The sequence below is a fragment of the Nicrophorus vespilloides genome, unplaced genomic scaffold (assembly GCF_001412225.1).
Source record: "Nicrophorus vespilloides isolate i.1.1-1 unplaced genomic scaffold, Nicve_v1.0, whole genome shotgun sequence".
Taxonomy (NCBI): Eukaryota; Metazoa; Arthropoda; class Insecta; order Coleoptera; family Silphidae; genus Nicrophorus; species Nicrophorus vespilloides.
The window spans coordinates 38943-50950 of NW_017096515.1; the positions used below are offsets into that span (position 1 = coordinate 38943).

General features: G+C 34.3%; 3 protein-coding genes across 3 annotated transcripts in view; 1 reads left to right on the forward strand and 2 right to left on the reverse strand.

Moving 5' to 3' along the window:
• LOC108557307 (zinc finger protein 454-like) overlaps positions 1-4187 on the reverse strand; it is a gene marked incomplete at its 3' end in the record, with an annotated part of 38740 nt that extends 34553 nt beyond the window's left edge. The window contains 1 exon segment of the mRNA XM_017913767.1: positions 3764-4187. Coding sequence (XP_017769256.1) covers positions 3764-3952 — 189 coding nt within the window.
• Positions 4188-6510: 2323 nt separating this feature from the next.
• Positions 6511-8430, forward strand: LOC108557312 (brahma-associated protein of 60 kDa). The gene is made up of 5 exons (XM_017913776.1): positions 6511-6630; positions 6692-6855; positions 6911-7186; positions 7243-7441; positions 7500-8430. The coding sequence occupies exons 1-5, from the start codon at positions 6511-6513 to the stop codon at positions 8235-8237; spliced, it is 1497 nt and encodes a 498-aa protein (XP_017769265.1). The 3' UTR covers positions 8238-8430.
• A 701-nt stretch (positions 8431-9131) lies between these two features.
• Positions 9132-11283, reverse strand: LOC108557313 (fibroblast growth factor receptor substrate 2-like). Its single transcript, XM_017913779.1, has 2 exons — positions 10924-11283; positions 9132-10862 (listed from the first exon to the last, which is right to left on the reverse strand). The coding sequence occupies exon 2, from the start codon at positions 10844-10846 to the stop codon at positions 9881-9883; it is 966 nt and encodes a 321-aa protein (XP_017769268.1). The 5' UTR covers positions 10847-10862; positions 10924-11283; the 3' UTR covers positions 9132-9880.
• Positions 11284-12008: the final 725 nt, after the last annotated feature.

Genomic DNA, 12008 nt, shown 5'->3' on the forward strand with positions numbered 1-12008 from the left:
CATAGGAGAGTGAAGAAAAAAAAGGAAGAACTTAATGCTTTTACTTAGAATGTTGCGGGTTTGTTAATTCGCGAAGAAGAAAATAAAAACAAGGTATATGTGTGTGTGTCCGCGTTTTGTTTTTTAGAAAGGAAAAACGCTGAGAGACAAATGAAAAATCCATGTACTGCTAGGTAATATTTTTAAGGAAGCTTTCTTGCTCGTTGTTGCTCGTGATGTAAGTGAGGCTTTTTACTAGAAAGATTCCATTCTGCATCGAAGAATTCATTAACTTCTTTCGTGAATCCATATTTTTAGCATTAATTTAATCTTTTTTCAATATTCTCAATCATTTTGTAATATTTCTTATAATTTCTTATATTATCTTTAAAATAAGACAAATTTCTTACAATTTCATAGTTTTTCATTCTGCAAAGTTGAAACAATGATTATTACGTTTGAAATATAAAAAAAATATGTGGTTATTGATGTGTGATGGTTTGATTGCAATAAACACGAACAGCAGAAATAACAATTAAAACCTCCAATGGAAATGAATGGAAAATGCGAAGAGAATGCGCGCGGATTTCCTCGGTTAATTAATCGTAAAATGCAAATAATCAGTGTGTTCTCTATTAATTAAAGAACACTGATTAAAAATACAGAGAATGCTACTAAGGTAATACTAATTTTTATGTTTCTTGTTGTTTATGAATCGTGTTAATTAGAATATGTTTTCGAAATATGTTGGATTTATATGAGCTTTGCAATTCAATACAAATTATCTATTTTTTTATTAATTTTATTTATGAAATATGTGCAAGAAATTAGACACATTGGAATTTGTTGTAAACAGGAAATCGATCAAAACAATATTTTGCATAACATGTACAAATCCTGTAACCAGTTAGAATTTCCTCAATTAATCAATTATGAAATTGGTAAAGTTCCATTGAAATGTTAAATCAATTATCTGCAACGAATGAATGAATGAAGAAACACATTCATTCATTCAATCAATCAAATATGTTTTTTTTTTGCTGTATTAAATTTCAGTTAATTTATGGGTCTTATTTGTTTGAATTGTTGAAGAATCCTCGTGACTTCGATTAACTTAGTTGTTGGTTCGATGAAACGGAATGACCAGAATTTCCATGACGAAAATCGTAATTACGAGATGAACGTATATAATAATAATAACGAAAAAAAAAGAAGTCGAACGACGTTGTGCGCAGACACACGTGAAGCATCGTAATTATACGGTACAGAATTCGAGGATGGATGAGCGCCGCGTCCCGCTTTACGTCGTCCGATGGATGCGTGCGGCTTACGTGATCTTAGGAGGCTCGTGTCCTCGTGTATGATGTGCATGTACGTACAGCAGAACTGGGATTTCTCTCCGTCGCTCGTTCCTCTTTTCTTCTGGTGTTTATGTGATGGATAACTAACATATAGACTACCTACCGGGGGAACTAGTTGCATATATATTTATATTTATTTTATGATAACCTTGGGAAAACGTACGTTTGAGCATTTGCTTATGTCGAGTTTATAATTAAAATTATTTAACATTCATATGCACACACACAATCTTTAAGGAGAATAAAAATAAACGAAAAAAAAAATAATAAAATAAACACAAAAACATGGAATTCCGAAGAAGTAAAACTTCGATAATAACACACGCTTACTATTAATTAATTTATTAATTAGCAGCGATTGGCTTTGTCTCAATAGTACCAAATGCGGAATTCCTGATCTCGATTGAATACAATGCGTTTCATTGATCCTTTTTTTCATTTTCTTGTTGTCTTGGTCCTTTTTAATGCGGTTACTGCATACTAAATATGATGAGCGAATTCTACCGGTTCTCTCCGAGGAATTCATTTACATCGAAGTTATCTTCCAACGGAATCCGACTATGTTATTTATGATTTGCCGGGAAAGCGATATTTCATAATTTTTGCGGCGCAAAAATGTCCATTAGCAGCAAAAGCATAAAAGAAATAGAATGAGGAGTGAATAAGAATCAGGAAGAGCTACCACTATATCAATTGTACTATTTATTGCTTGTAACAAACAAAAATAAAGAAACGAAGAATATACACTTTATTGGCCGTTCTCTATTAAAAGGCCATAGCTTCTAGGCTTTCCAGCGATTATTCACGAAACGATTCCATTTATCCAACTGAAGTGAGTGTAAAACGGTCCGTGTTCGAACTCCAATCGATTGGAGCAAACAATCATAAAAGATAAATAATATTTGATGGGTTTCTTCGATGGGGAATGGTAATAATTAATTTATGCACGCTGATCGCAAGAGAGAGGCGAATTGGTTCGTTTATAATAATATTTAAAAAAAAATGGATATTTCCTGGATTAATTAATCAGTTAATCGTTTCATTAATAATCGGATCGTGTATAATTAATACAGTGAATTGATTGATGTAGATTCATATCAAAAAGATTAAAAAAATGAACATGCAAAATTTAAATATAAACAATGATTTTTTTTTATATTAACAATTATTAAATTGTCTAGTTTATGTTAATTATTTTTTAAGTTTGTAATCGTAAATAGTTAAATTCTAATTTATGTCTTCAGATTGATATTTTATAATTCCACTGCTTCGAACGTGGATGGCAATAAAAATCTTGTCTGCATCACAAATATAAAGATTTATTTATTTCCTCAAACATTTCTAGTTCTATAAAATTGGTACTGAATGAAGCTACGATAAATCAAAGTTTAAAGTATTCAATAGATGATGTATCCAGATTTAATGATGATTATACGCAGTAGACGTACAACAACAAAAAAAAATAATCTGAAGAGTTGATTAGCAAATCTGAATGTATGTTTGCATATGTAAAAGAGTTACGGTCGGCAGACCGAGAAATTTTTCTTCCTCCACTTCGTCTCACTTCTTTTTTTTTTCCTCCTCCTTCGAACCTGTGGGAAAATTTGCTCATCGTTCTTTTCTTCACCTATGAAAAACCATTTAGATGCGCCATCCATTCGCACTATACGAGCTACAGCCTTCCCATCTTCATCACATAAGAGCGCAAATGTTAATGAACTTTCCACGTAATTTATATTAGGTGTCTCGATGTTTGTTTGTTTTTCTTTAGTTTATTTGTTTTTTTCAGGACTGGATAAGTTAAGTGAAGGCACGAGCGGTTTGGCACGCTCAGAGAAAGTAATTCCATCAAACACATACACACTCTTACTCCAGTTTTGTTTCGTTTTTTTTTTTCTTTTCATCTCGATGCTTACATATTTTAACAGCTAATTGCTCTTTCGATTCCGATTATAGAGAGGCCGATTTTTTTTTTATTTTCTTGAAATGAGATTCATCTATTTTTCCATCCATTTATTACTTTTTTCGTTGCTTTCCTTATTGATTGGTTATGTGCAATGTACATTCCAATCGCGCCCACTTTTCACTTTTACCCTAAGACAAATTTCCTCGTTTCCCGCAATCAAAGGAAATTTGCAGCGTTACCAAGGACTTGATATTTAATTTAATCAATTCTAAGTGTAATGTTATGCAGATCTGCGTTTTGACGTTACGCGCGTGGGCTTTGCAAATTTGCAATTTGCTCGTTGGAAGAATAATTCTTCCCGCGGATTTACGAGGACAACTGGTGATTGATTTTTGATCTTATTTTCAATTACATATTCTAATAGGATTATCGAAGTATTCACGTAAGATCAGTTTAAATGATTGATCATAGTTGTGAGTAATTGTTGTGATTCTAGGTAAGGTAGTGAGTGACTTACATCGTCATCTTCGAGCTGTCCAAAAACTTCGAGTTTGTCCAATCTGATGGTGCCCTGGAAAGGGTAGCAAAGGGCACCTTGAGCGATGGTGCTGTTCGACCAGACGGAGACCTCCGGCTCCCTGCGCCCTATGGCGGGACCACGAAGACACAGGCTGAACTCCTGGGGGATTAGAACGCACGTTTCCATGGTATCAAGTTTTTTGTTTGATTGTCAGTTTGTTGAGTGATTGTACGTCTTCTTCTGATGAGGAGAGTGTTCTTGTCAAAATCACAAAATCATAATCGACGGATGACGACCGTGCGCTTTGGGGGTGGTATTTGGGGGAGGACGTCGCGACGCGGCGGGTTTTTTGAAAATACGGACGGACGTGAACGTGATCTAGTGACCGCAGCCTTGCTGTAGTGGCAGTGAACTAGCATTGACCCTCAGACACTTCTCTCGCCTTACCTTTACCTGGCGAGAGAGTCTTTTCGTCGTTTCCCCACCTCAAGATCCACGTGGATCTTCCATCTCCTTCGCTCCTCGCAGCAAGCGCCGATCGTTCCGTCTTCCTCTGGCTCAGAGACAGGTGTCTTAGCCGCTGTAGCGAACACGCCCCTACATAAGACATTCCCCATGAATCGGATACACCCTCTCCAGGACAATATGATGATCCTGCACACAATCACAAGACCAATTAATCCTGCACATATCCTCATCATAAACAAAAAGAGTAAACCAATTTCTTCCACCTGCAATTGATGGTAATTGCAGAAAACAAAAATCATTTAATTCCTAATCATATTTTTAGTAATCGCAACACCAAATTGCCAATTTCTAAATTTATTCATATAACAATTAAAAGTTATAGTATTCTGAAAAACATTAAAACATATTCCGTTCCTTATTTTAGAGTTAGTTTGTTGTTGTCTTGTTTTTTTTTTTGGAGGATTGCTTGATGCGGGGTATGCAAATGAGGAAATCGCGTTTGCGAACAAAAGCTTAAGAGGCACATGCTCTTCTGCGATTGGTCGAAGGAGCCGGGCGGTGGGAATTTTAATAGGCGCAGGTGAACGGAAGGCTCCTCCTCTCTGGCCCCCAGCGCACTTGCAAGGACGAGCGGCAGGTGCTGCCCCGTTCCTTCTTCCTCGCACAACACGATTTTGACTGGTACACAGGTACATGTAATATTATGCACTTGCCTACTAGGCCTCTCCTTTGATCCTCCAATCTTCCCTCTGCAAACAGGTGCCCTTCAGAAATATTTTTAGGGCACTTTATTATTGCCTATTAATGGACCTTTTCAGCTCTGCCCCCGGTGATTCATGACTTGCGACTTGCGGGATTTAATTATAGCGGTTTACTCAACCATAAGGTATTAATTGATTTACCATAATCACATTACAATATGCAACAAAGGACGATCCGTTTAACCATTCACCATACTATTATTATTAGCAATTAATCAATAATACGACAACTAAATCTCATTACATAATTGAATACAACTTTTAAATAATTGATTCATTCATCTTTGAAATAAAATGTGACACAGATTTACACTTTAATGCATATTCGATTATCTAATTAACGTTCATACTTGTCTCTCAACTCAATAAAACGTAAAGACGAGCTACAAATTTAAGAATCAACTTGATCTTAAATTACGTAAACGTAGTTATCAATAGAATATATCTAATGTAATGATAATATACATTTTATAGTTTTGGAGATATTCTTTAAAATTCCAAAATCGTATTAGACAAGTGTTTTCTTAATATGAAAAACAGAACTAATTTTAACAGGTAATTGAAAGATTTGTTAATATTATTCATAGTTTTGTCTTTAATTTGCATATATTTTGTTCTAATTAGCGTACATAGAAATATTTTAAAAAAAACGTGAACTCATAAAAAAGGTATATCTCTATCATCAAACATCATTACTTAATCTAAGTTATGTGAAAAGATGCGCAATAGAAGCCTGTTTTTGATGTATTTATAAAATATTTTAAAAGTTTTATAGTTTTGGAGTCAATTAATTAATTTTAAATAAGCATTTAAAATAAATTACGAGAATTTCGATAATAATAATAAAAATAGGTTTCAACAAAGGTATGCAACCAAATATACATTAAACGTGTATGTAGGGGAAAACAACTTTAGTTTCAAGTACTAATTTTTTTGCCCAATTTTGAAAAATTATTATGAGTAAACCATAAGAACTAGAAATTTATAAGTAGGCGTATTGATTAGATCAAACTTTTATCTATAATTTACATAAGTGTTTCTGTAAATAGAATTAGTAATTATCGAATAATTAAATATAACATGAAGTAGTGAACATAATCGAAATATCATCATATTTCAGTAATTAAGGATTATTAAGTAATAGTTGATATATCAAAAATATAGCTAATAGAAGACGCATTCTGATGTAATCATAAAATATATAGAAAGTTTTACAGTTTTGTTGTTATTCGAAAAATAATATTAAAAAAAAATATAAGTCTAATATTTTTAAAGCTATTGAAATTAGTTAAATTAATATCGAAATCTGTAATGATGTAAATAAACTATTACTAATAATTCTGAAAGTAATTAACTATTTAGGCAACCAGAAAATCACTTAATTTTATTTTCTTTAGGTTGCTTGTTGTATTTTGAAGTTCTGTAAACCGAAGGAAAGCCTCCTCCATATTGTTTTTGCCAGTAGTGAATTACTTGTTCGTTAGTTTTCAATTTCTTGTTACTTATTTGTGTTGAATGGCTCAGCGGTTTTCTGGGCCAGGGCCGAGCCCTGGAGGGCCTGGGGGTCCACCACCTCAACGATATCCGCCTCCACAAAACGCTGGAATGCGCCAGTATCCAGGCCCAAATTTTCCGGTAAATAACAATAAACAAATGTGCAATCATCAAAAATATTCATTGGATTTGTGTTGTTTAGCCAAGAACAGGATATACACCACCTCCTAACATGGGAACCAGTGGAGGCAGTATGATGCAACGTCCACCACAGCAGCCATACAGCCCAATGAGAGGAGGCCCTATGCCTCCACAACCTGGAGTTAAGAGACCAGCTGATGTTCGAGGAGCAATGCAGCAGAAAGGGTATATATTCATTATTAACAATTCATCAATAAGATTCTAATAATTGTGTTTTTAGTGAATACATGCATAGCAGTAAGAAGAAAAAGAAATTGGCTGATAAAATATTGCCTCAGAAAGTCAGAGATTTGGTGCCTGAAAGTCAGGCTTATATGGATTTGTTGGCATTTGAGAGGAAGCTGGATGCTACAATTATGCGTAAAAGGTTGGATATTCAGGAAGCACTAAAGAGACCTATGAAACAAAAAAGGAAGTTGAGAATTTTTATTTCTAACACTTTTTATCCTAGCAAGGATGCTAGTGCTGATGGTCCTGAAGGACCAGGACAAGAAGGGTATTTATTTTATACAAGGAAAGTAATCATTGTTATACAAATTGTTTGTATTTTAGTTCAGTTGCATCTTGGGAGTTGCGTGTGGAAGGCAGATTGTTAGATGATTCCAAGAATGACCCGAATAAAGTTAAAAGGAAATTTTCTTCTTTCTTTAAATCATTGGTCATTGAACTTGATAAGGAACTCTATGGGCCTGATAATCACTTGGTAGAGTGGCATCGTACTTTAACTACTCAAGAAACAGATGGTTTTCAGGTAAGATTATTTTGTATAGTTATTAAGTAATTTTGATTAATGGAATTTTAAATTTTAGGTAAAAAGGCCAGGTGATAAGAATGTGAGATGCACAATTCTACTATTACTGGACTATCAACCTTTACAATTCAAACTTGATCCGAGATTGGCACGTCTTTTAGGTGTTCACACTCAAACTCGACCGGTTATCATCAGTGCTTTATGGCAGTATATTAAAACGCACCGTCTCCAAGATTCTCACGAAAGGGAGTACATAGTGTGCGACAAGTACTTGGAGCAAATCTTCGCTTGCAATCGTATGAAATTTGCGGAAATACCGCAGCGATTGAACCCGTTGTTACATCCTCCAGATCCGATCGTTATAAATCATGTTATATCTGTCGAAGGTGGAGGTGATAACAAACAAACTGCATGCTATGATATTGATGTTGAAGTCGACGACACACTCAAGACGCAAATGAATAATTTCTTGTTGAGCACCGCGAGTCAGCAGGAAATCCAAGGACTGGACTCAAAGATCCACGAGACGGTGGATACAATCAATCAGTTGAAAACGAATCGCGAATTCTTCCTGAGCTTCGCCAAAGATCCTCAGCAGTTCATACACAAATGGATCGTTTCGCAGACGCGCGATCTCAAAGCTATGACCGATGTGGTGGGTAATCCTGAGGAAGAACGACGAGCGGACTTCTTCCATCAACCCTGGGCGCAAGAAGCCGTATGTCGTTACTTCTACACCAAGGTTCAACAGAAGAGAGCAGAGTTGGAGCAGGCCCTTGGAATACGTAATAATTAAATATTTTAATACATATACTTGGACTAAAATAAATTGAACAGAGCGGAACATTTTCGCTTCGAATATATAATATTAATCTAGACTTAATATATGATTAAAATATGACATTTATTCCATTAACAATTGGAAACAATTTATTTTTTATTAATTTTCATAGTATAATAGGGAGTAAGGAATTCATTAAATAAAAGCGTAGAACGTTGTGTAAAATATTTATTAAAAATTAAATATCGATATTTATATATTATATAATTTTTTTTTGCAAACACAATCTACCTGGTTTCTTTTCACTCTCAAACACTCATTCATTCAATACTCGTAAATTTGCCTTATCTAATTTTATTTAACATCTTTTAATTTTCTTACAGCGCGCTTATAATATATCAATGAATTCCGTCCGTAACAATTTGCTTGCTTTTAATTTCTCTCCAATTACATCCTATGGAAAACGATAATTGCTCTAATGAAAATAATATTTTCTGTTTCTTATTCTAGTTTAAAAGCCTATAAAATGACGGTATATTAACAAATTTATCAAGATTTCGGTAAAGTTAGTTGCTACATAAGCAATTATCTAAAATAGTTTAAAGGTCAGGTACATAATGTTCACAGAGAGAAAGACTGCAGGTCGTTAACCATATTTCAATAATTATTATCGCAGCCGTTTCATTGGATGGCGACATAATGTGAGAGCATTACAGACACATATTCTAATATTAAATATATTATTCGGTACAAAATATTAGAGTGAGAAAAAAAATAAATATCACCGTTTGTCATTTGTTCTGTGTTACAATATTGCAGAGTTAGAAGTGTTTGAGCTGCTACATTATTAAATACACTACATTTAATAAGATTTAAGAGGAAAACCTTGTTCAATCACTTGTAGCTTTGTTTTTGATAAATCGTAAAGAAAATTGTGTAAAATATTTATTGAAATTTAAATATCTTTTCGTTTCAAATAGAATCTACATGTGTTTTTGGGGTGTGTGTATGTATGTATGTTCTTCGCTCGCGCTTTCATTCATTCATCACCCATTCATGCAATACTAAATTTCACGAATTCTAATTGCCTAACATAATGTCAATTCTTTAAAAATACATCCTTCCTAATATAATTTTGTTTTTAACAATCCTTCGTTCCTAACATTAGCCACATCCACAATAGAATTCATTTAAATAACAACACATTCAGTAACATAATATCTTTGGCATATAATCTTAATTCACTAATTTTGCAAACAAAAAAAAAGTAATTATTCTCTTACCATTTCAATCCACTCTATATATCGATCGTTATTTACATTAATTAGTTGCAACATTTCGATGTCTTTTTCTTTTTCATTATTTGTGTTTATACTTAAAAATTAGATATTTGGTTCAAAATAGTATATCGTAAAATTAAAGGGAAAAAACAAACAAAATAGTTCCTCCTTTAACTTTGGCATCCGTTTGGCGTTAATTTGTTTCTGTTTGGCAAGTTTTGGTGTATTCTGTTAAGTGCTGTAGCGTCTCTTTGGTTTGTTTTTTTTGTCATCGTCTTGAGCTCCACACATTTTACTAGGCTTAAATTTAAATATTGCATTATGTAAAATCTACTTTAGAACATGTTTGAAATGGGGAGATCTCTTCTGGTCGCTTAGTTAATCGCTTATAGAGTTTCTGTGGCCGATGGTGTCGCAGATGGTTGAATTGTGACGCGTCTTCCTGCTACCCTCTTCGATCTCGATGTGAGGGTTCGTTGAATGTGAAAGGGCATTTGTTCTATCGAAGTCGATGACTACGTAGCTTTTACTGCTCTTCGGTACGCAGTCCGGCTGCGGCTTCGGGGGTTTTGGTTCATTCTTGCCCAGGTCGAGCTCGATGTAGTTTACTTCCTTGACGGTCAAGTAGATAGAGGTGGGTGTTGTTGGTACGGGGGTGTCCAAGGGCTTCATTTCATCAACGTTAGCATAGTTATGCTTGTGGTCTTCGCTCTCTGGATTCTGCTTGTTATCCGCGTTAATGTTCACATAGAGGGAAGTGGTGGGCTCTTGCATTTCGGCGTCCAAATTGATGTATGAGGCGATGTTGTCCTCCATTGCCATTGTATTGAGATACGCGTGCTCTATGCTATTCCGTTTGTTGTTGTTGTGTTCTAGGGTAGTGACAGAGATGGGACTGATGGGCCCATTTGAGTTCATGGATCCAGGTCTACTCAAAGTTGGCCTGATAGTTGGATTTAAATACCCTTCTGGTGGAGGTCTCCTTTGTACTTGGGGTAGTAAATCACCAAAGTTAAAATCATCATTTAAGTTTCTGTCCTGTATGTAGTGCTGGAGCATGTTGAAGAGTCTCTCAGCTTTCCTACACCTGAATGCGTAAATACCTGGGCCTGTTGCACTTCTCCTGCCACATTCGAATGTGAATATCTGAGAATCAAATCCATATTTTCTCAAACACCTCAGGGGCCATTTTGTAGGAGCCTTTCCCCTTTGGTGTAGGATCAGCTCAGTGTCTGTGAGCTCCAGACGGCCTGCACTCATGGCATGATACGTGGCATCCAAGTTCACCACTTGGAACATATTTGGGTGGGCATCGTTTATGTCCTTGCTGTTCACACAACCCATTTTGTTTTGTAAACAACTGGAAAAAATCACCTTACAGTAGTTGATTGATTGAAGCCAAGGTTTTTAGAAGTACTCACCCAACAATGAAGAAGATAATGAATGATAACAATTGGGTATTCCAAATACTACATGGTTTTTGGTCGGATTGATTGAGAAGCTGCTGCGATCTTCGACATCTCTTTCGCTGGTGGTTCAGGCAAGGCTCTGGATGCGGTGCATTTGCAGTGTGGTCGGGAATAATTATAAAACACAATAAGATGCAGACGGGTCTGCTGTTACGAGATGAAGTCCCTCGACGACGCCATTTTCCCAATTACAGATCCATCTCGCTTGCGCCCGCGTCTTTCGTTCATCCTTGATGTCAATTAGAGAAGGATGGGAGCGCTCTACACGATCATCTTCCGTGCCCTTTGGAAGAAAACGTAATTACTCATGGAATCCATTCTTCGAGGGGTGTCAGCCATCAACCCACTCTATCCCGTCACGACACCATTAATTAATACCAATTAATCCAGTTAATTATTTTAAATTTCAGTTGTACTTTACAAACTAATATATATTCGGCTACGACACCTTACGTTTTACAAAGTAACAAAAGATTATTTGTATAAAAATACTCCTTTCTCATATAATATTTAATCTATATTTTATGAATAAAATATGTTTTACTTGAAAAAAAGTAAATCATTATAAAGCTACGAAAATATCATGAATATTTTATTAATTAATTGAGTAAAAGATTACGTAAAAGAATAATTTTACAGCTTGATCCTTAATTTATCTTAATTTGAATCTAATTGGAAAAAAAACAAAGTAACAAAAGATTATTTGTATAAAAATACTCATTTCTCATATAATATTTAATCTATATTTTATGAATAAAATATGTTTTGCTTGAAAAAAAGTAAATCATTATAAAGCTACAAAATATATGAATATTTTATTAATTAATTGAGTAAAAGAATAATTTTACAGCTTGATCCTTAATTTACTAATTTGAATCTAATTGGAAAAAAAACAAAGTAACAAAAGATTATTTGTATAAAAATACTCATTTCTCATATAATATTTAATCTATATTTTATGAATAAAATATGTTTTGCTTGAAAAAAGTAAATCATTATAAAGCTACAAAAATATTATGAATATTTTATTAATTAAT

Coding starts and splice junctions, on each gene's coding strand:
- LOC108557312 (XM_017913776.1), top strand. CDS start 6,511: ATGGCTCAGCGGTTTTCTGGGCCAGGGCCGAGCCCTGGAGGGCCTGGG. Junction 6,856..6,910: donor GGAGCAATGCAGCAGAAAGG/GTATATATTCAT, acceptor TTGTGTTTTTAG/TGAATACATGCATAGCAGTA. Junction 7,442..7,499: donor AAGAAACAGATGGTTTTCAG/GTAAGATTATTT, acceptor TTTAAATTTTAG/GTAAAAAGGCCAGGTGATAA.
- LOC108557313 (XM_017913779.1), bottom strand. CDS start 10,846: ATGGGTTGTGTGAACAGCAAGGACATAAACGATGCCCACCCAAATATG.